This window comes from Eublepharis macularius, chromosome 1, assembly GCF_028583425.1.
Source record: "Eublepharis macularius isolate TG4126 chromosome 1, MPM_Emac_v1.0, whole genome shotgun sequence".
In the NCBI taxonomy this organism is placed as follows: Eukaryota; Metazoa; Chordata; class Lepidosauria; order Squamata; family Eublepharidae; genus Eublepharis; species Eublepharis macularius.
Window position 1 is genome coordinate 196,426,580 of NC_072790.1, and position 20,417 is coordinate 196,446,996.

General features: G+C 41.4%; 1 protein-coding gene across 2 annotated transcripts; it reads right to left on the reverse strand.

The window, feature by feature from the left end:
- Positions 1–1,405: 1,405 nt before the first annotated feature.
- On the reverse strand, positions 1,406–18,762 carry KCNG3 (potassium voltage-gated channel modifier subfamily G member 3). Of its 2 annotated transcripts, none has more exons than XM_054997995.1 (3): positions 18,358–18,762; positions 18,068–18,282; positions 1,406–2,051 (listed from the first exon to the last, which is right to left on the reverse strand). In XM_054997995.1, the coding sequence occupies exons 1-3, from the start codon at positions 18,760–18,762 to the stop codon at positions 1,406–1,408; spliced, it is 1,266 nt and encodes a 421-aa protein (XP_054853970.1). The 2 variants fall into 2 exon arrangements, with proteins under 2 accessions (XP_054853970.1, XP_054853961.1); XM_054997986.1 differs by having other exon boundaries at positions 18,035–18,282.
- Between the last annotated feature and the right edge of the window lie 1,655 nt (positions 18,763–20,417).

Sequence of the window (20,417 nt, forward strand, 5' to 3'; positions counted from 1 at the left end):
TTGGAAACTACAGTTGGTCCATAGCTCACTACTATGATCATTTTACAGCTGTTTTGGAACATCTGCATATGCTGCCTCTGTTTCTGGGTGGTCCTTACTTTAATGTTCTTCATAGCCTGGAACATTACACTCAAAAGGTCATCTCTCTCTTCCTGTATGTATCCATATGGCAGTTCTCTGTGAGGATGATTCAATTTGCCCTGGCTAGTCATGTGTCTTGTCAGCTGTGAACTTGGTTATTTAGGACTACTTGCTTGAGAATGTGATGCAGAAATCTTCCTGCTGTAATGGTTTTAGGCAGGTGGCTAAATCTGTATTCAGGCAGGTTTTCAAAGGAGATTTTCATGAGAACTCATGTTTAAGTTCTTACATTAGTTTAGTGTGGGATGGTCTATACTTACAGTTTTATGCCGCTTATTCTATTTTAATGTTTTATTATTGACTTCAGTGATATGCATAATTTTTAAATGTTTGCATTACATAAGCCACTGCTTTGGAGGGAAAGGTGGAATAAAAATATTCAAATACATACATATAATTTTAAAGGGAGAGCAAAAAGTGGTATGATATGAACAGTCATTTCTTGTGGCATATACACTTGTTCCATTGATGTTTCTACATGAACAGAGGATTTTCAGGCTTTGCAAACAGAGATAATAGTGGGATGGAGCAAAGGTGACTTATCATCCAGCCTCCAAAACTTTTCACACATTAAATGTCTGCCTGTGTACCAGGGCTGCAATTAAATGAGCTTCTTTGAGCCTACCCAGGGAGCTGCTCATGGCTGAGTGGGAGGAGCACTTTTGATTCTTGGAACTGCAGTCTTACCCACTCATGATGAGCACTGCTTTTGAAATTTTATCAAGTGTTAGAACTGGTTTGCAAAGTGAAGTCACAGTTTAATGTTTTAAAAACAAATATATGAAACCATTCCATTCCTAAGTGCTCAGAGAAAATCTTTTGGATATTTGGATTGTGTGTACACTGTGTGTTTCTGAAATCCTAAGTTCAAATTGATTTTTTTTACAAGAAGCTTTGGAAACAGGGCATCGATTTATTTCAAATGCCAATGCTTCATCCTAATAGCACAGGGCACCTGCAATACCCAGATCAATGGATGCTCTCATGCTTGTTGAGACCAATGAAATGATACTTTGTTTTCATCCTTGTGAATCTCTCTCAGTTACCCTAGGCCAAAGGTTTTGAGTGGGCCTGTACCACTGATTACAACTTTGTTCCAAAGATAAAGCAGCCATTCTTTAGGCAGAGAAGGGAAATGTCTTCCTCCAAGGGCACAGGTCTCTCCATCTGTCATCGAGGAGAAAAAGAACAAGGACTGCCCTGTCAATGACTGCCAGCAGGACGTGCAACACAAAAGTACTATTATGAAACTGGGTTGTGCTACTTAATTTAAGAATTCAGCAGAGAGGCTCCTGCCATACCTAGCAGACCGGAACTTGAGCTCATGGTAACATTGCACAAAGCTGTGATAGATGAAAGTAATAGGCAGGGCCAGTAAAACAATTCCACTGACCACGCAAATCCCTCCAAGAATCCGTCCAGGTACAGTAACAGGGCATACATCGCCATAACCCACAGTGGTCATAGAGATGATTACCCACCAGCAAGCAGCTGGGATGCTGGCATAGCCTTCATTTGGTGTTCCCAAGTTCAGCCCATGTTCAAGAAGCTGGGACAGTGCACTGAAAATTGCCATAGCAACACAGACGAACACAAGCAGCATCACCATTTCTCTATAACACCGCTTTAAAGTCAGGCCAAGTGTCTGAAGGCCAATGAAGTGACGGGCAAGTTTAATCACCCAAAAAATCCTCATCATTCTCAGGACCCTCAAGGTGACTCCAGCCCTCTGGAGCTGAGAATTCTCCCCTGTAAAAACTGTCATCAGCACAGAGATGTAGTAGGGAGTGATTGCCAGCAAGTCAATGATGTTCAGAGGCCTCTTCACAAACTCACACTTGTCTTTGGAGACGATGAACCTCACAATGCACTCTGCAGTGAACCAGCCTATGCAGATAGCTTCAATTATCCTGTTGAAGGAGACACAAGCACAACAATTTATTTCCTGGGGGCAGAGGAGAGATGCGAGGTAATTTGTACATGAACTCATGGTTACATGGACTCAGACCTTTAGTAGACAAGCAAACCAAATAGTTGATTTGGATACTGTTGATCTTGGCAGGGTTTTAGAGACTTTAACAGAATCAATTAGACCCTGCTGTGTATAACTTCTGGTTGATGGTGTTTTACTAAAGCCTTATTTTGTATGCCATATTTAGAGGAATTACAATATTTTCTTAATCAGTATAGTATAGTATAGATGATTTATTATTTGCATGCTTTTACCATCATAACTATGGTCTGACTGTCCTCTAAAATCTAGGGAAGTATTGGATTTAGAATTTCAACCAGGTTAAGTTTTTTTAGGTGGCAATTCTAAGGACACTTTCCAGGGAGTAAACTCAATCTTGAGGGCGGGTATTTGCGCTTTGATTTTATTTGTATATGTAATGTTTTAATTAAGCTGCCAAGAGGAAAGGTGGGATGTGTTTTAATAAATACAAAAGTAAAAACTGAATAAAATGGAACTTATTTCTGAGGAGTTCTCCCTTGCAGAGAATAAAAACTAACACAGGACAGTAAACTTTAGTAGATTGTGCTGGTGTGGGAAGTGACTGGAACAGAGTCAAAAAAATAAAGATGTATGAATGTATGCTCTGCCAATTTTGGCACTGAAGCATTTTGAGATTGAATTGTGCCTCGTTTTTATTCTCCCTCTGGACTCTAATTTGGGCCCTTTTAAAATTCTTCCCCAGATGAATAATAACCAATCAGCTTCAAAAATTCTTCCCTAAAAGTATAATTATCACCAGGTGCAAAACATGAAAGCATTCCTCATAAGTGGCTGGAATCACTGAACCGATCCGAACAGAACACTGTGTTACCACATCCATTTTTGATGCATCTGATGAAGAGAGCTGTGGCTCTCAAAAGCTTATGCTACAATAAAGTTGGTTAGTCTTAAAGGTGCTACTGGACTCTTTACTATTTTTCTACTACAGACTAACACAGATAACTCCTCTGGATCCACATCATTTTTGCCACCAAAGGTGGTCAAACAAGTTATTACCTGTTTTGTACCATGAGCTACTTTGTATATTTTCCCCTCTCCCCTGCAATTTTCTTTTGCCCAAGGATTCCAGTTGCTCTGGTGTCTTGTTTCCCTTTTTGACCCATAAGAATTCTTGGTTCTATTACAATTATCTGCATGCCTACAAAAAAAGAGTGAGATGCCAGTGTGCTAAATACTTAAATGATAGTTTTATTGACAAATAAGTACCATTAACAGTTATCCTAACCCTATGAAGTTGTGTTAGCTGCACCAATGTAGTGAATTCGCTCCATCAAAGGTATTGCAGCCGTCTTCCCCACTTTTCCAAGAAAACTATCCTCTCATAGTCTCCCTTGAGGACAACGCATTAGTGTCAGTTTCCAAAAACCTTGCAAGAATAAGGAGTGACAAAGGGGCTCTTGTTGTTTCTGTCCTCTGTCTCCTGTGATCCTAGGTCAGAGAAAAGTTTCACTCAGAGGTGCAATGCTACCAGAAGAGCACCTGATCCCACACGCATCTGACAGAGGATAGAGCTGTAGGAAAACTGAGAGCTTGACTTAGTAGACTCTTGTTGACTACTGACATTAGCTTCACAGGTAACACCAACTTCTATAATCAATTTATCATGTAGTTTGTCCTGCTCAAATATGTGCACGTGCAAATAGTCCAAATTCTCCTACGCAAAGAACAAGGAAGGTTAAAAACACAGCTACATCATAAAATAATCATGCAATGGCTTCCTTTGTTTTGCTGCAGGCTTTGATATGTTCAATAAAACACAGCGGAAAGATTTTTGTTCTGTTCCTGGACTGATGATGCTAGTGGAGAGCATTATCCACAATACAGTTCAAGTGAAGTGTTTGCATTTACGTATCCTTGGTCTGAGAAAAACTAATCTGATTTAAATCTTGAGCCTTGCTATGGTTAAGGCCATAGTACAGGCTTCAATACATGTTTAAAAAATCAAAAAGTAGCTGCAATGCCAAATTGTAATCAGAAACTAGATATTCCAGCAAACATGGCCATTCAATTTTCTTTTGTATTCACTGAACCTGAGTTGCATGTTGATTTAGTCCTCATCTAAAACTCTCTAAATTGATGGTATTTTCAGCTTTTGTGAGAAAGTTATTTGAATGTAATTCTTTGTCTAAAGACTCAAAATCTAGGTCTCCCGCTGCTCCCCACCCCTTAATATAACCAATCATTTTGTTTAATTTTCTGCTGTGGCTGATAAGTCTAAGCAGAATGGCCTGTTTTACATATAGACTGGTTTGGACAGCTTCAGAGTTCTTTAAAATCACTAATAAGGGTAGTTTGTTGTACTCAAAGTAATTATATTCTGAACTGTCAAAGCATCTTTCAGTTGCAAATTGCACATTTCCACCTTCCAAAGTTGCCTAAAATTCTTCAACAAATTGGCTGAGCACTAAAAATAGAAAAATCAAAGGACTGGTCTCATCATCCACTAAATGTCTGAATAAAACATAGTATACAAGACAAGAAACATGAAGGAAAAACAGAAGACAAGACAGCATGTGATTAAACTTGTCAACATCAGTTTGTGCAAGAGGATGCTTTTATTCCTTGCATCAAAGAAGCACTAAGCTAGAAAATATCAGTGCACTGCCCCCACATCTACATTCATTTCCTGGGCAAACTCCCAATGAATCTAGCATCTATCTAGCATCTTCTCGGGGCAAATCTGCGTTGAATAAGATTTCAGTCTTGAACATATTGGTCTGTATTCAGCCACACTGTATAGAATACTAAGTGGCCCTTACATTTTCTTAAGGGGAGGCGATTTCAGCCAATTTCCCCTCCCATTATAACCCACCGAGCCCCCCCCCCCCAACATTGTATTCTTGGGTTGGGTCAGCAGATTCCCAGGAACAGAATCCAAGGCAAAGTGGGAGTCTGAAGCAATCACCACCCTCTCTGAAGAAAACCTAAGGGCCCTTAAGTCTTCTGGATACAGGCCATTTATTTGGAAAAGAAGTCCCATATACTGGAACTTACTTTCAAGGAAGTGTGTTTACAACATGATAGTGTTTTTTACCCTACAGCAAAGCGCTGCATTAATTTCCCAGGATGGCCACCCGATCCCATTTTCTATTCACATTATCTCTCTTGCCCCATAAGGTTACTCCTACCACATCAATCCTACATCAAACAGGGCCATATGATGTCCTTCTAGCATCAAAGATCTAGGCATTCTTTAGATTTAGTCGGGCAAGTATGAGAGCGACATAGCCCTTTTTCATTATATGGGAGCAATTTTGGACACAATTTTGGCCCTGGAAGCAATTTTGTCTCATCACAGACAACTAGGCTAATAGCAAGCTCGATCCATAAAAAGGAAACTGAAAGATTACTGAATCCAATCACGTCCCATAGTGCAGGATCTATTCCCAAAACAGATCAATCTATGGAATGCAAACAATGGAGTGGGAAAAGCAGAGAGAAGAATACTAGTAATAGGTGTGTGCTAGTCATCTTCTTTGTGCCAGTAGTCCTAGTTGCAGCATCTCTCTTTGTTCTGGTCTTTGTGCAACAGATACAGCTATGATGGATGGGTAAGACATTCTTCCTCTCCTCTAATTTTGCCTCAGCTTGGTTACCAGTGCAATCAGATAATCTCCCTTTGAAGAGGGGAGGACAGATTTGTCCCAATGGGATTCAGTCACAGATCCTTAATGTAAGGCCATGATCTGAAGCATGACTTTCCACTGGGAACTGCTCAATGAAAAATACAGGCACACAGTGTCAAAGGTACAGTCCAATCCTAACAAGTCTTTGAAGAGTCCACTGAGTTCAGTGGGACTTACCACTATGGTAAGTGAGCTCCTAATTCAAGTTTAAGAAGTTTACAGTCTCACTGGCTTTGATGCATGAAATTTATAACTCGATCCTATGCATCTTTACTTGGAACGTCCTGCTGAATTCATTAAAGTTTATGTTCAAGTAAGTGCACATAAGAATGTAGCCTCAAGTATGTGCATAACTCTTCTGCTGAAACCAAAAGGATGTCAAAGAACTTCTCTTTAGGTAGATCTAGACCTATAAAAGTCAATGACTCTTATATGGGATGTAATCACTTAGCTTGGTGCTTTAAACACAATACTTTGTGAGAGATAAGCAGGACCTAACTTTCTCTGTACTATATGCAGAAGAAACAGGGATAAGTTTTTCATATTCCTAATTTACATCTAAGTATCTTGTAAAATATGTAAGACGAATCATATTCATTTGTTTAAAGTTATGCCTATAGTTCTTATTGCTCACCCACAGAAATCTATTTGAAGGAGTATCAAAATTATGCCAAGAAGGGAGCTATAGGTTAGTACTTGCCAAAGTGGCTGTTAGCCTAGAACGTGTTTGGGTGTTCTGAAGTTCTATTTCTCTGACATGTTTACCGGTGCTCTTAAGAATGTGAAGCAATCATCAGCACTTTTATAGAGATCAATTTTACAACAGGGATAAATGTTCTCTAATAATCGATAATGGGGAAATGGTCACAATAGCAGCTGGTTTGGATTTAATTCAGTTTAAGAGCTCAAGAGACCCCATGTTCAGGCAAGTGATGTATCAGACACAAACTTAAAAATCACAATTCCAACATACAGAGTTGAGTTGGGAGCACAGTCTACTCTTGATGCTAATGAGTTACTAATGTACATCCCTGGGAAAAGTCTCCTAGAAGCACACGTGACAGTTTTATTGGCATAAAGTTTTTTTAAAATGGCTTCAGAGCATCAACTGGCTCAAAATGACCTGTTATGGCAAAGCTTTAGAACAACAACCCAAAGAAGGACTTCGCATAGCATTCATTTCAGCAAGTCATATCCAGGATTAATTTAAAGCCCCCGTGCACAGGTCAAAAATGCTAAGATGTTGCACCAGCCATTTGCAATGTGAGAGCAAAAGGAAACCAAACAGGGGAGTTTAAATTCCCAAAAACTAAAGTTAGAGATAGTCAAACTAAACCTATTCAGCTTTGGGGCAGGAAGGCAAAAGGCAATCTTTGAAGCTATTGAGGCAGAGTAACAACTTCTGCTTGAGCTCCTCCACCCCAGCATATCTACATGATACATATACTAGCTTGACTGGGTCAAGGTTAGGATTACCAACTTTTTTAACCAGCTGCTGCAATATTACCTTTAAGAGAATACAAATCTGCAGCAACTAGAAACCACTATGGCATGGAAACTTGACACTTTGTACACATCAAACTGGTATTTATAGAAGAGTTGCAAAGCTGGAAATTAATGAGTTCTTCAAAAGAATCCTAGGAACAATGGATGACTATTAACAGTTTTAAATCTGTATTGTAGATAGGCCTTAAGACACCCTGCATAAGAGGATTTATAATCTATAAACACGAGTTCTCACTTCCTGCAAAACACCTTATAGTGTTAAATCTGGACAATTTAAACCTCTCACAAAATATCTGCAACATTTCATTGTCCTGCTCCTCTACCTTTAAGGGACACCTCCTGAGGGAAAGAATTTTAGTATGTGAGGTTTTACTTGGCACTGAGATCAAGACTGAGAAAAACTTCACTGCTGAATATTTGTGCTAGGCTCTTCTTAGAGGCACAGGAGGGGATAAGTAGAAAATGTTTGCAAAATATGATGGATATTCATAGAGCCAGAGTAGATGAGATGCTGAGAGTTCTGTGGTTGGGGATGCCATTCCCCCACCAGGGGTGGGGGATCCCCTGCTCCCACCTTCTATCCCCTGCCCCCACTTACCTGGTGGGGGGACATGACTCCAAGGGCATGCTCTCAGGTGGCACAGTACACTCCTGTGCACTGCAGTGACCTGATTCGGCCCCCTGGGGAGTGCAGAAGCGCTTCCAGAGCAGCACGTGACCTGAGTGATGACATCACTTCCCAGAACTGACATCATCACACAGGCCAGGAGCGTGCATGTGGAGAGCGCATGTGCAATGGGGGGAGCCATAAGGTAGATGCCGGGTCTCTGACCTCCCACCCAGGGGGGTCGGGGGACCCGGCAACCCTATCTGTGATACTCCTGTTGGCTTTTTAAAGTTCAAATAGCAAGTGTATAGGGGCCCAATTCCAACTGGCATGAGGGGAGGGAGTCTTTAGCTTCCCTGTATGGTGTTTTCCTGTTCTAACGTTAGGGATGTCAGGCTTCCTGCTATTCAGACATCTAGGGAGGAAATGGAGCTCACTCAGAGGCATGGTTGCCAGCCTCCAGGTGGTGGTTGGAGATCTCCTGGAATTACAACTGATCTCCAGGCCACAGAGATCAGTTTACCTGGAGAAAATGGCTGCTTTGGTAGGTGGACTCTATGGCATTATACCTTGATGAAGTCCTTCCCCTCTCCAAATCCCACGCTCTCCAGGCTCCACTCTCACATTTCCAGGAATTTCCCAACCTGGAGCTGGCAACCCTACTAAGGGGCCAGTCTGGCACACTGATGGCTCTTTTTTTACCAGAAGAGTCATCAGTGTGCCAGACCGGCCCCTTAATAGGGTTGCCAGCTCCAGGTTGGGAAATTCCTGGAAATGTGAGAGTGGAGCCTGGAGAGGGTGGGGTTTGGAGAGGGAAGGGACTTCAGTAAGGTATAATGCCATAGAGTGACTTAGTGGGTGCTCTGTGGTAGACCCTCTAGCATGCCAGGATCTCCACCCAATTTTTCTCAAGGGGTACCAGCTGTGGCCTGGCAGTCCTGTCTAAAATTGCCCCAAACAGCTGCTATTTGTCCCACTGAAGCAAACATATGGCACAGATTTTGACATGCACATGACCTTTATAGAAACAATTTCTTTTGGAATAATATTATGATGCAGAACTAGAAAAGTAAAATTTCCAGAAAGTTTGTAGGATGGGGGGAAACGCCCCCCCCCCCTATTTTTTTACAAAAAAGAACTTTTTGTGAAAAATTGAAATATATGCTATACTTTCCTATCAAGCAAAACTTCTTTTACTGATTGAACAACATAAAATTAATCATTTGTCATTTAGTTACCATATGGAATTATACTATTTCACATATTTATGGTATTTAAAAGTATAACTATCTTCATTTTCTCTAAGAAAAATCGCAAGTATATCCCAAATTTGATGAAGAGTTGCAGACTGCTGCACCCTATGCTAACATATCATGTGGATCTTTAATTTTTGCCATCTGAAAGGTGGAAAAAAAAGTTGAAAGAAGGAAAATTCTGAAGCAATCAAAAGTAACTATTATTTGGACAGAAACTCTCTTGTAGAGTCATAATAGATAGGACTGCCAGCATGTTTGGGTATTAAGCTAGATTTTATAATAATGAAATCTTTTAACAGTGTATCATTAAACACATGATGACATATTGTTGCTGAATTATTTACATTTAAACAAAAAAATCTTGAAAATGTTGAATTTATCTGCAGAATAAGAGCTTCCTTCCCTGTACTGATTCCCTCAAATTTCCCATTTTTTCTCATTGGAAAAATAGAGAAAATCTCAGACTTTTTCATGTTGAACATTTGTAATGGGTAAAATGCTTTGTAAAAAACAGTTTTTCTCACTCAAAAAAGAAAAAAAAAACATAGGAAGTTTTTTTTGTTGTTTTCAATTTTTCCATTGAAAAACCTGTTAGCTATTTTGAGTGTGATAAGCCTTGCCTTAGAGAGCTTTATACCACTCTAAAAGAAAATACATTCACATTTGTGTTTTTTCACTGCTCTCCCAAATTTCCTTCAGAAAAATGAGGGCGGGGGAGTCCTCGAGGATAAAACAGAAAAAAACTTTCCCCCCACAGTTCTTCTAGGGTTTTTTTTCTGGGCCTTTATATCTTTACGTAGGACTGATCCTGTAAGTCATTCAGGCACAGATAAGACATAATATTTCCTCCAAAAAGAATAAGCATGTGTGCACCTCAATCAATTTGCTGAGAACCTGGAGGGGTTACATTCTTCTTCCCCACACTATTTAGGGAGCTGACTTTTTGATCAGGAAAATGCCACAGAAGTGTTAACCCCTTCCCTTCCCCAGTGCTGTAGCCCCCACCGTATCAGCCTCCTCCATCCCCACAATTGCTTTTTTCAGCTAAATTACACATCGCAGGATCCAGTCATATATCTCCAATGTTTCATGTAGTTGAGCCATCAGCTGGAGAGAATAATCCCTTCTTCATCCAACGAATGTTTACTTGGCTGGATCTGCTCTTTTCCTCTTTTGCATTCCTATCAACTGGCAGATTTATGTTTAAGGGACTAGGTGACCAGGCATGGGGTCTCAGGCTCCCTGCCACCCTACTTAGCCAGCAAATTATTTCCAATCTCTATAAAACCATATTTTGCTGTCATGTCCAAAAAAGCAAACTGGCATTTTTGTTTCACGTACAGACCAGGATTCCAAGCCAGATTTGTTGCCAGTTCTGACCTAACAGCTAAGTACGGTTTGCCATAAAAGCAGAAATTATTCATTAAATTGCCATATGTGACAGGAAGAAGAGGATGAAGGAGGGAGTGCACAAACCTGAGAAGCCCCTAAGTTCCAGGTTTATAAATGTCACAACAAACCATGGTTTGCTATTACATCCTAAAAACAATGAAGCTACATTGCAGACCATTGAACTTATTTATTAGGAAAAGATTCTAAGTAATTCAGGATTCATATATAAATTATTCAATACATAAAGAGTGTCCTGATTACATCAGGTACTATGGTCGTTTTGGACAGTTGTTCTCAAGCAAGCATGTGAATCTTTCCAGGACATAATATTGAATGATTTTGTCTACAAAATGGGAACAGAAATTTAATCATGGTACTAAGGCTACCCAAAATGAGACTTTCGTTACTGAGAAAATGTTTTTGATAGTTAGAACTGTGAGCATGATTGTAAAAACTCCCATGAAATCCTAGATACAGATGGAAATATAGTAAAATAATGAAACAATAAGAAGCTTGTTATTTCTTACATGATGGCCTCTGTATCGCCGATAAAATACCAGGGCTGTTTCCTCAGTTCTGCTTTTCTACCCCATAATATCCTACTCCACACTCCATAGTAAACCCCACCTCAACTATACTCTGTTTTCATGAGTACAGTTGGAGAAAAAAAATCCTGTCCCTTCAATAGAGGCGTAATAAGATGTTATTTTCTAGGTGGTGTCCTTTACCATGCCATGAGAAACTTCAGCTGTTCATTTCCTCTAATAAAGGAAGAGTTATTCCCCCCCCCACTCAGTAGAACAACTCCAGAAGTATGTATACTAACATGAACCTGAAACCTCATAAAATAGTTTTCATCTTCTACATGGTAATCCCTTGCACCTGTATATTAAAGAAATAAATCATTGCTTACTCTGTTGAAAGTTAATGAAACTGAACCAAAGTAAGCAATAACAATCTCAACTTTTGAATGTCCAAAAACCTTATATAGCCTTTTGACAACAGCTACTTGCTCATAAAAACCACTACCATCACAACAACCAAAGCACTGTGTAACCTACCTTGATTCTCAGTGAGAAAGGCAGACTAATAATAATAATGATAATAATCCATTGATTTTAAATCCTTTTTTTAAAAAAATATGGTTTTGTTAGTTTATTAATCCTTCTGTCCCATAGATTTATAAGCGTTGATTTTTTATGGAATTTTAGAATTTTTAAATATATATATATATATATTATTTCCCCCATCTCCCAACTTTCAAGTATAAAAAATAAAGAAAACTTTTTTAAAAGTCTGACCTCAGAAACATATTTTTTAAATGCATCATACATAGAGGAACTCTGAAATTTGGATCCAGGCATACCCTTGTGTGAGTGGAAGGCCTTTCCACTTGTACAAGGGGGAGAGAGGACAATTTCTGCTGATTCACTCTCCTCTGTGCCATATACCCCGATGTTCTGGCACCTCCCTCGACCCTTAAGAGCTGCAGTGGAAGGCAGGAAAACCATGTTCCATGAGCAGAGCTTCACTCACAGTTCATTGAATCCAAACCTATGACACAGCCTTAAACTGAACAAGATTAGTCAATCCTTGCCTACATTAACTGGCTGTAGTTCTCCAAGATCTCAGGAATAGTTCCATTCCTAACCCAGTTTCCTGCTAAATTTTGCAAAAAGAAAAGTCCAGGCAAGTTCCTTGTAGAACAGTAAGCAGACAGTAAGCAGAGTAGAACAGTAAGCAAACAGCCAAATATACAAATATTTATACTAATTTCAAATATACACACGATCATTTGAAGCACAACCCGACCACTTCTCAGTATTTCAGGCTGCAATCCTAAAAATACTTTTCTGTGGTAAGCCACATTGAGTAAAATGGGATTTCCATGTGACTTAAATCAGCTTAATATTGCTCTCTTAGTCCAACAAATCCCAATAAAATGGCAAAAACAGATACCAACTGTTTTTTTAATGGGAGTCATGTTTTGAATTTAGTAAGGCCCAGAAACTTCCACATGAAAAAAGGCACAGCTTGTATTTTGGCCATGGGCACGACTATTGAGAGCCATCATGAGGTCTGTTCCAGAGAGGAGGGTAAGTATCAGTTCCAGAAAAAAGATTCTCTCTGGTCTTCATATTCAGACAATGCATGGTGAGTATTGATAGATTGCTACTATACCCTGGACCATTCAGGTTCTCCTTTATTGGCAGCCCTGATTTGGGTTGCATCCAAATATACAGTAGCAAATTACATGAGGCTGTAGAGAGGTACATGGGGAGAGAACTCTGACAGAGCCTCTCACATGTTAATAAGATTCATGGGAAGAGTTCTGACAGGATCCTGTTCTGTTCATATTGGTAGGTCAAATATTTTAGTTTACCACAACATCTGACAAACCTTTTTGCAAATTCCCCATTTCCATAGCCTATCATCTATTGGGACTCATTCCGTGGAATCAAGGCCATCATGTAATGAATTCCTCCAACCCTTATCCATTCCACACCAAAAGCACTTACGGGCAACAGTGATTCTAACGCTTAGGCTAACTTTTACAGAGAGAGTAGTTGGAAGTTAAGAATATAATAAAGTCCCTCACTTTTTATATGATAGGCCTCTTCAAAAATCATCCTGGACTTTTTAGTCATCATGAATAGGGGCCTAATGACTGCAACTAATGTAAGTTACAGGAACAGAGCTTATGTTTTAATTCAGGTGATCAGGGAGGGAGTTAAATAACACCTGTCTGTAGACAAAATGACATAATCAATAATGATTTCACAGACGCTTTGTTGTGGTCCACACTGGAAAAGAGAAAGCTAAAACGCTTTTTTCTTTCTGTGGCACAGAACTGCTTAAGTGCATAAAGAGACTGGGACTACACAAGGGGTTGGATTTTGTCATTTGCAGTGCAATCCTATGCAGAGTTTGAGCCCCTTCTTCAGTTTGAGCCCACTAAAATCACTGCTGATGTGCTGTTGTTTAACTAGTTGCTTATCATACTCAGTAGTTTAGATCAAGTAAGGAGGGAGTTTGGCCAGAAACACACTGTAATCTCCTTAAAAACAAACGAATTGGGTAGATGTATGCCTTCCTGGGGCGGGGGCGGGGGACGGGGGGACAATTTTCAAAGAATTAAATAAAGTGTTAAAACTAAATGGCAAGCCATTTCTGCAGATTGACTAATGTGGAGGTTTGTCATTTTAAAGAACTAGATGAGTGGTACGTAAGTACGTAAAATTAATGATTAAAAATAAGAAGGAAGGAACAGGCTTGCTGGTTCACCAGTTTGTTTAAGGTTTGGAGTAATAGTTCCATGGTGGGGGGGGGAACATTAGTCCTCTGAAGAAGTGAAATAAGAACAACAAAACTTTTAAAAAGATATAAAATAAAGTAAGCATTATGCTGCCAAGACAGGGATGAAAGAGTATTGCTGTGGCAGGGCATTTAAGCACAATCCTATGCAGGTTTACTCAGAAGTAAGTCCCCTGTATTCAAAGGATCTTACTCCTGGCGAAGTGTGCATAGTATTGCACAGCCCCTAAAGTAGCAAAATAAAATAATAATAAATAACAATGATACTGAAAAAAGAATTAAAGGCCAAAAGTAGTGCAGGCATTGAACTAATTAGCAATGATGTCAAAGGCACGAGCCAATAAGGGCCTGCGATATTTGCACAGTAAGATTAAATGCAGCACTCACAATATCAAAAGATGAACTGGCAGCAGTGGTGGTGTGAGGGAGGGGCAGATTGCATTTTCCCACCAACAAGTTAGTACAACTTTAAACTATGTAAGCACTCAATTTAACAAGTTGTGGACAGACTCATAGGACCTCTTAGGTGAATTCTCAAAATGTGTAGGGAAGAAATTAATGATTTTGAAAGACTGACTTCGGTAGTACAAAAAACAGAGGGTGATTTATTATGGAAAGAGGGGGAAAGCTTATTAACATGTGGTCAGAATTGTTCCTTTGCTTTAATTTAAAAAAAAACTGTGGCTCTCCTTCTGCATGTTTTTTGGGGTGCACATGATGTAAAAAGAAATGGTTAGTTGCCTCTTACAGGGAAGAAGGGGCAATGCTGGGGTAGGCAGCTCCTAGTACATGTACCAAACAGCAGCACACCACGCCATCCAAAGGACTGAGGCAAGTGTCTGGAGCATTGCAAGCACTACTGCTCCTACTCACTTCTACTACAACATATGAATTAAGTTTAAAAAATTACAGTCTTGAGTATTAAGGTAACTTTCACCCACACACTTACTCTGGAGTAACCACCTTGGCTCCCTGCAACCTATCACATTTTATATTTCCTTGGTTCAAGGAGCTCAGGGTGAGTATGTGGCTCTTTCCTCCATACTGAAAACACCTTTGTGAGTCGCATTAGGCTGCGAGAGAGTGACAGATCACAACTGAGCTACATATTGGAGTGGAAATTTGAACCTGAATCTTTTCAGTCCCAGTTTAGTATGCAAACTAGTGCACCATATTGACATTCTTCTACTGTGGTTGTTTCACAAATACAGCTTAAATCACAAATGTGACCTAAAGCAACATTACTGTAAACCACCACTGATGCCTAGTCAGGTTCAATAATGAAACCTAATATTAAAGACAAGAGCCTCAGGATCCATGCAATATATCCTACTTTCTGACAAGGGCTAAGGCTAATGGCACATTTGATCTCTCTCATCCCAAGGATTTTTGCTATTCCACACAATAACTTGTCATCACAATACTCTACTTGTATTTCTTTCATAAAAGTCACCTGGCAATGGCTTAAATGTTTTGCCTTAGGCTAAATATGGCCATGACACATTAAATATGTTACAAGAGCTACTGGGACTATTTTTCCTACTGGAATTTGTTTAAGACCACCATAACTTTTCTTTTGAAAGACATGGTTTGAAACTGGAATTAAATGTATATATCGCAATAAATGTGTGAACAGCTTGTTATTATTATAAGGGACTACTCAGAATATCAATTTTATACATAGATCAATTTGAGACATATATAGTTTTGTAGTAACTGTTCTTACTGCAAAATAGAACAAAAGTCCCACTGCCTAACAAAATGAAAGACTAACAAAATTTATTCTAGCATAAGCTTTCACCGTGAAGCGGTCTTTGACTCATGAAAGCTTATGATGGAATGTATTTTGTTGGTCTTTAAGGTGCCACTGAACTACTGATTTATTTTGCTGCAACAGCCTAGAACGTCCACCCCTCTGGAATTACTTATATTGCAGACTCATTCTAGTAATCTCATTGCTTTGAACAAGATTGCTCATTGAAGAAGGTTATTTCTAGGAGTAAGTGTTGCCGATTCCAAGGAAATAATGATATACAATAAAGGTCTGAGAAGGGAGTCAGAGTGTGGCATTGTCTCAGAAATATGAGAGAATTTCTCCCCATTTACTTGAGGTGGAACCCAAATCAAAACATGCACCCCTTTTCCAGCTGAAACTGTATTCCAAATCTTACTTATGAATAAGAATATCCCTAAAAAGTTTTATCTAAAACACCTAATTTTGCAGCTGCCTAATTAGTTTGTATTTTAGGATGAGGGAGGATTATTTAGGCAATTTTCGTACCCTTGCACAAAATGGAATATGATGGTTTTATAAAAGCGCTTACATAAGTCTGCAATTACTTTGGTATGGGGCAAAGAGGGGAAAACAAGAAAAATTAGTAACTGATCCTGGTTATAGAAGGCAGGTACTTCCTTTGAATTGTGAAACCAATACCTGACCTTGACTACAACTATGATGTTCTACATGATCAAAAATTAAAAAGAGTAGTGGTTTCTCAAACAAACCCCTAGTACTCTAGTTTCTGAAAAAAAAAAAGGGAACCTCTTATACTTTGCAATTTGGGGGTTGATAACAGGTAATCCATCTGAAACAAGGAAATCTGGCATCTTTTCCCTCCCAATTGGGATAAAAATAATTAAAGTGACACCATTTTTTCTGGTAGGATTAAGCAGTTTCACAAACCTTTTTACCAGGATGACTTCAAAGGCTACAGATTCTTACACCAACAATATTCAGTACTTTTTAGCACCATCACACCACCTAGCAAAAACTGTTCATATCTTAATTTAGGAGAAGAGTCAAACATTGTGGGCCAGGGGATTGGTTATAAAACCAATCCCCTTATTGAACTCTTTCTTAAAGTGTCAAGAAAGCTTGATTTATGTGGATAATCTGCTTCCAAGCCAAAAGGTTTGACTAGAGGACAGGTTTCAACAGGGAGACATCTCTCAGTTATAAAATCAAAGACTTCAAAGTAGGATTTCCAGATCGAAACCTTGAGATCAGTACACCATACCTTTAAAGTCTCCATAAATTAAAAGGACTAGGGAGGAATGGTCAGGAAACCATTGTTGTTGTCTGAAGTAATTTAAAAGTACAATCATATCTCTGGGTTACAACTAAGCAACCCTCATTAAAAGAGGCAGTGCAATCCTAAACTAACAGTGAAATCCTAAGCAGAGTTACACCCTTCTAAGTCCACTGAAAGCAAAGGGTTTGGAAAGCTGTTTCTAGGGCATACAGATATTAAATGTTTGCACAAACTGCTTGTATAATCTGAGCATGTTCTCAAAGATGTGTAATGTAAGATGGGTTCTCACAGATGTGTAATGCAAGATGGGCATTTGTGGCAAGCTCTCTTGCAAGAAAGTTTGTTGACTATTGTTCTAATTGAAGAGTAGCTGAGTCGCTCTGAAGGAACAACAGAGTTCCTCAACATAGTTTGAAAACCACAGACATAAAGCATTCCCAACAGATGCTTATCTAAACTCTTGGAAAACTTCCAAGAAAAAGAACAGGTCATTCTTCCATGCCAAAAGGGTTGCTTCCCATTTCAGAAGAACCCTCTCAGATCCATCAAATGCTGTAGGGTTTTCTTTTAGAAGCATTCAAAAACACCACCATTCTTGGGTTCCTGGAGGTTTAGCAGTGCAAGACTGACATTGATTTTGAAACTGCAGTCTGGCAACCCCAACCCAAGGTGACCATGGCACAAGACTTATGCGATGCATTCTTTACTCTGAAGTAAGTTCCATTTACTTTAATGGGACACACTTCCTAGTAAGGATGGTTAGGACTGCATCTCCAGGCAGATCTGGAAAAACTCCAGGGATCTGATCATTCAAGTGCCCAGACAAAGTTTGACACTCGCAGTTTGGCACTAATCTTTGCTCTAGTTTGGCACTGAAATTTCCGACACTGCCTCCTAAAATGCTTATTCCTATTATCTTGTCATTTGGGTGTTTCTCCCCTCTCCAGCCTTGCCCTCAGGAGACCCCACGTTTTCTGGGCAGATGCTGGTGTGATGTGCTTTTGCCAACTGGCCTGCGGTTCCGAGAATATCAGGAGGAAACCCCAGTGCAATGCACTCACGGAGCTGACGATGACAAAAGAGCAGCGGAGGACACACTAAGACTGGACACACTGGGGTGGGGGAAAATAAGCGATTCCTCCTACCCTGAAGGCTCCCTCACTGAGTCTGCTGTGTACCTGCTCTGTTCCTCCATGCTTCGGTTCTCTGCCGCCCGCCACTCGGGCATCGTGCTGGCACACAGCACCACCATGGACACAATGACAAAGATGATGGAGACCGTGGCCAGGATCTGGGCGGCCAAGGAAGAGGTGGGCTCCTCGAACGTCCTCCTCATCCTCTCCAGCCACTTCTTCTCCTCGGCGCCAGGCGGGGGCGCCGCGCGGCTATTGCCCTTGTCGGCGCCTTCGCCTTTGCTGGGCGGGGGGCAGCTGCTCTTGCTGCTGCTGCTGCTGCTCCAGCCGCCCGCCGGCTCCGCCTGGAGGTCTTCGGCCGAGTAGAAGGTGTAGGTGTCGGACATGCGGTCGTCGAGGCGGCGCTGGCAGCAGTAGTCGAGGTGGGAGCACTCGAGGCCCCAGTAGATCATCTCGTTGTAGAAGGAGAGCTCGCACATGTGGGGCACGAAGCGCAGGTGGCCGTAGCGCACGTAGAGCATGATGAAGCCGAAGGCTTCCGAGTGCCGGTCGAAGAAGTACTCGTTCCGCTCGCGGTCGTAGTCGTCGCAGACCTCCAGCACGTCCTGCTCCGACAGGCAGCCGTGCAGGCGGCTCACGCGGCGCAGGGGAAAGTCCTTCAGCACCTCCCGCGCGAAGGAGTAGCGCGTCCCCCCCACGTTCAGCACCACCACCGGCGGGCCCCCCCGGCCAAAGTTCATGGCTTGGGGGGGCGGGCGAGGGACGGCGCAGAAGGGGCGAGCGGGAAGCCCCGAGGTAGGTCCGGGGCTGCCGGGCTCCTCGGGTTGGCGCCTCCTGGGGCTCCCTTATTTATTTGCTCCCTTGAGCGCCTTTGGCCCTCCTCGTTCCGCAAGGCAATGACGGCGCCTCCCTTTGGTCGGCTCGACGGGGAGTGGGTCCCTGGAGAGCGCGGAGCGCGCCGTACGCCCCCTCGAACCGAAGGGCCCGAGCGCCGGCTTCAGCTCCGGAGAGCACCGGGTGAGGCGGAGCGCTTCCCGCGCGCGGATGCGGGAGTCCCCGGCTCCGGTTGGGGAAAGGCGCTGCTTCTCTTGCCTCCCGCGCCCAGTGGAAGAAGCGGAGCGGGTGCGGGGGGCATGGTGAGGCAAGGTAAAGTCCCGCCAAGTTTCGTAGAGCTCCGGGCGCTCTTCCCGAGCTTTCGAGGCGTCCCTTCGCTCGATGTGCCGGGAGTCTCTGGCACCGCCGCTCGGCGGCTGAGAGGGATGCGGTGGCTTCTCGGAGTGAGGGCAGAGGCGGCGGAGAAGGGACACGCCCCCTCCCTTCCCTCCGAGCTCAGAGCGAGCGGGGCGGCCTCTTTTCCTCTAGCCTGCGCCTGAGAAGATCTGAGCACCTGAGAGGATCTTTCTTTCTTTCTTTCTTTCTTTCTTTCTTTCTTTCTTTCTTTCTTTCTTTCTTTCTTTCTTTCTTTCTTTCTTTCACTCAAAGAAATTGTATTATCCAAGCAGTCCAATTTAGACCGTGCAAATAACTCAAAAGTTTATTTCGGTCAGTGTAAAAAGATGAGCCCCATTGATTCAAAGGCTCACAGTGAGAGATCTTGAGGACCCTTCAGCCGGCCAAGCCTGCATGGTTTTAGAGCAAGTAGGGCAGCTTAAGGGGCTTGGTGAGTGCAGCCTTTATATACCATTCTCTCTGTATTCTGCCTTGAATGGAGCTGGGTGGAGAGTTGAGCTTAGAAGGAGGAAGGGCGTCCCTCGGGGGTTTGTTGGGGCTGAACCTGTCCTGATTGTGTGCAGTCACTGAGGGAAGAGCAGGGGAAGTATACCCACAAACCTTTGATTTTCTTGTAGCACAAAAATTGAGGAATATCAATAAGGAAGAGCTGCTCATATGAGAAGAACCTAAAAGTTCATGAAGCAGAAATGCTTGATCACAACCTTGTTTTCTTTTTGTTTAAAGCATATGGGATTAATGGGTTTGTACACAGTCTGGTTTCATGTTCATATCTCATCTGAAGTGCATGCAACCAAATGGATACTGAAATTGAAGGAGGGTTCTCTCTCTCTCACTCACACACACACACACACACTTCCGTATTATTTTCTGATTTTTTAAATTCTAAGCTGCCTCTTTTATCACCCCTCCCCTTTTCAGCATACCTCTGAAACATATCTTGAAGTGCAGACAAAATCTTTAGCATCTTTTATTAAGAACACACAGTGGGGAGAGAAAAAAGTTTAGAAGTCTTATTTCTGCCCTGTCTTTTCATTTGGAAGCATTGCAGCATCCTATCTTTGTGCCTTTTGTCCTTGCTTTTTTAAAAATCACACCTACTGACTTCCTTGTCTATCTCATCTTTACCATCAGTTTCCCTTTTAATACCATTCCTTACTGTAAA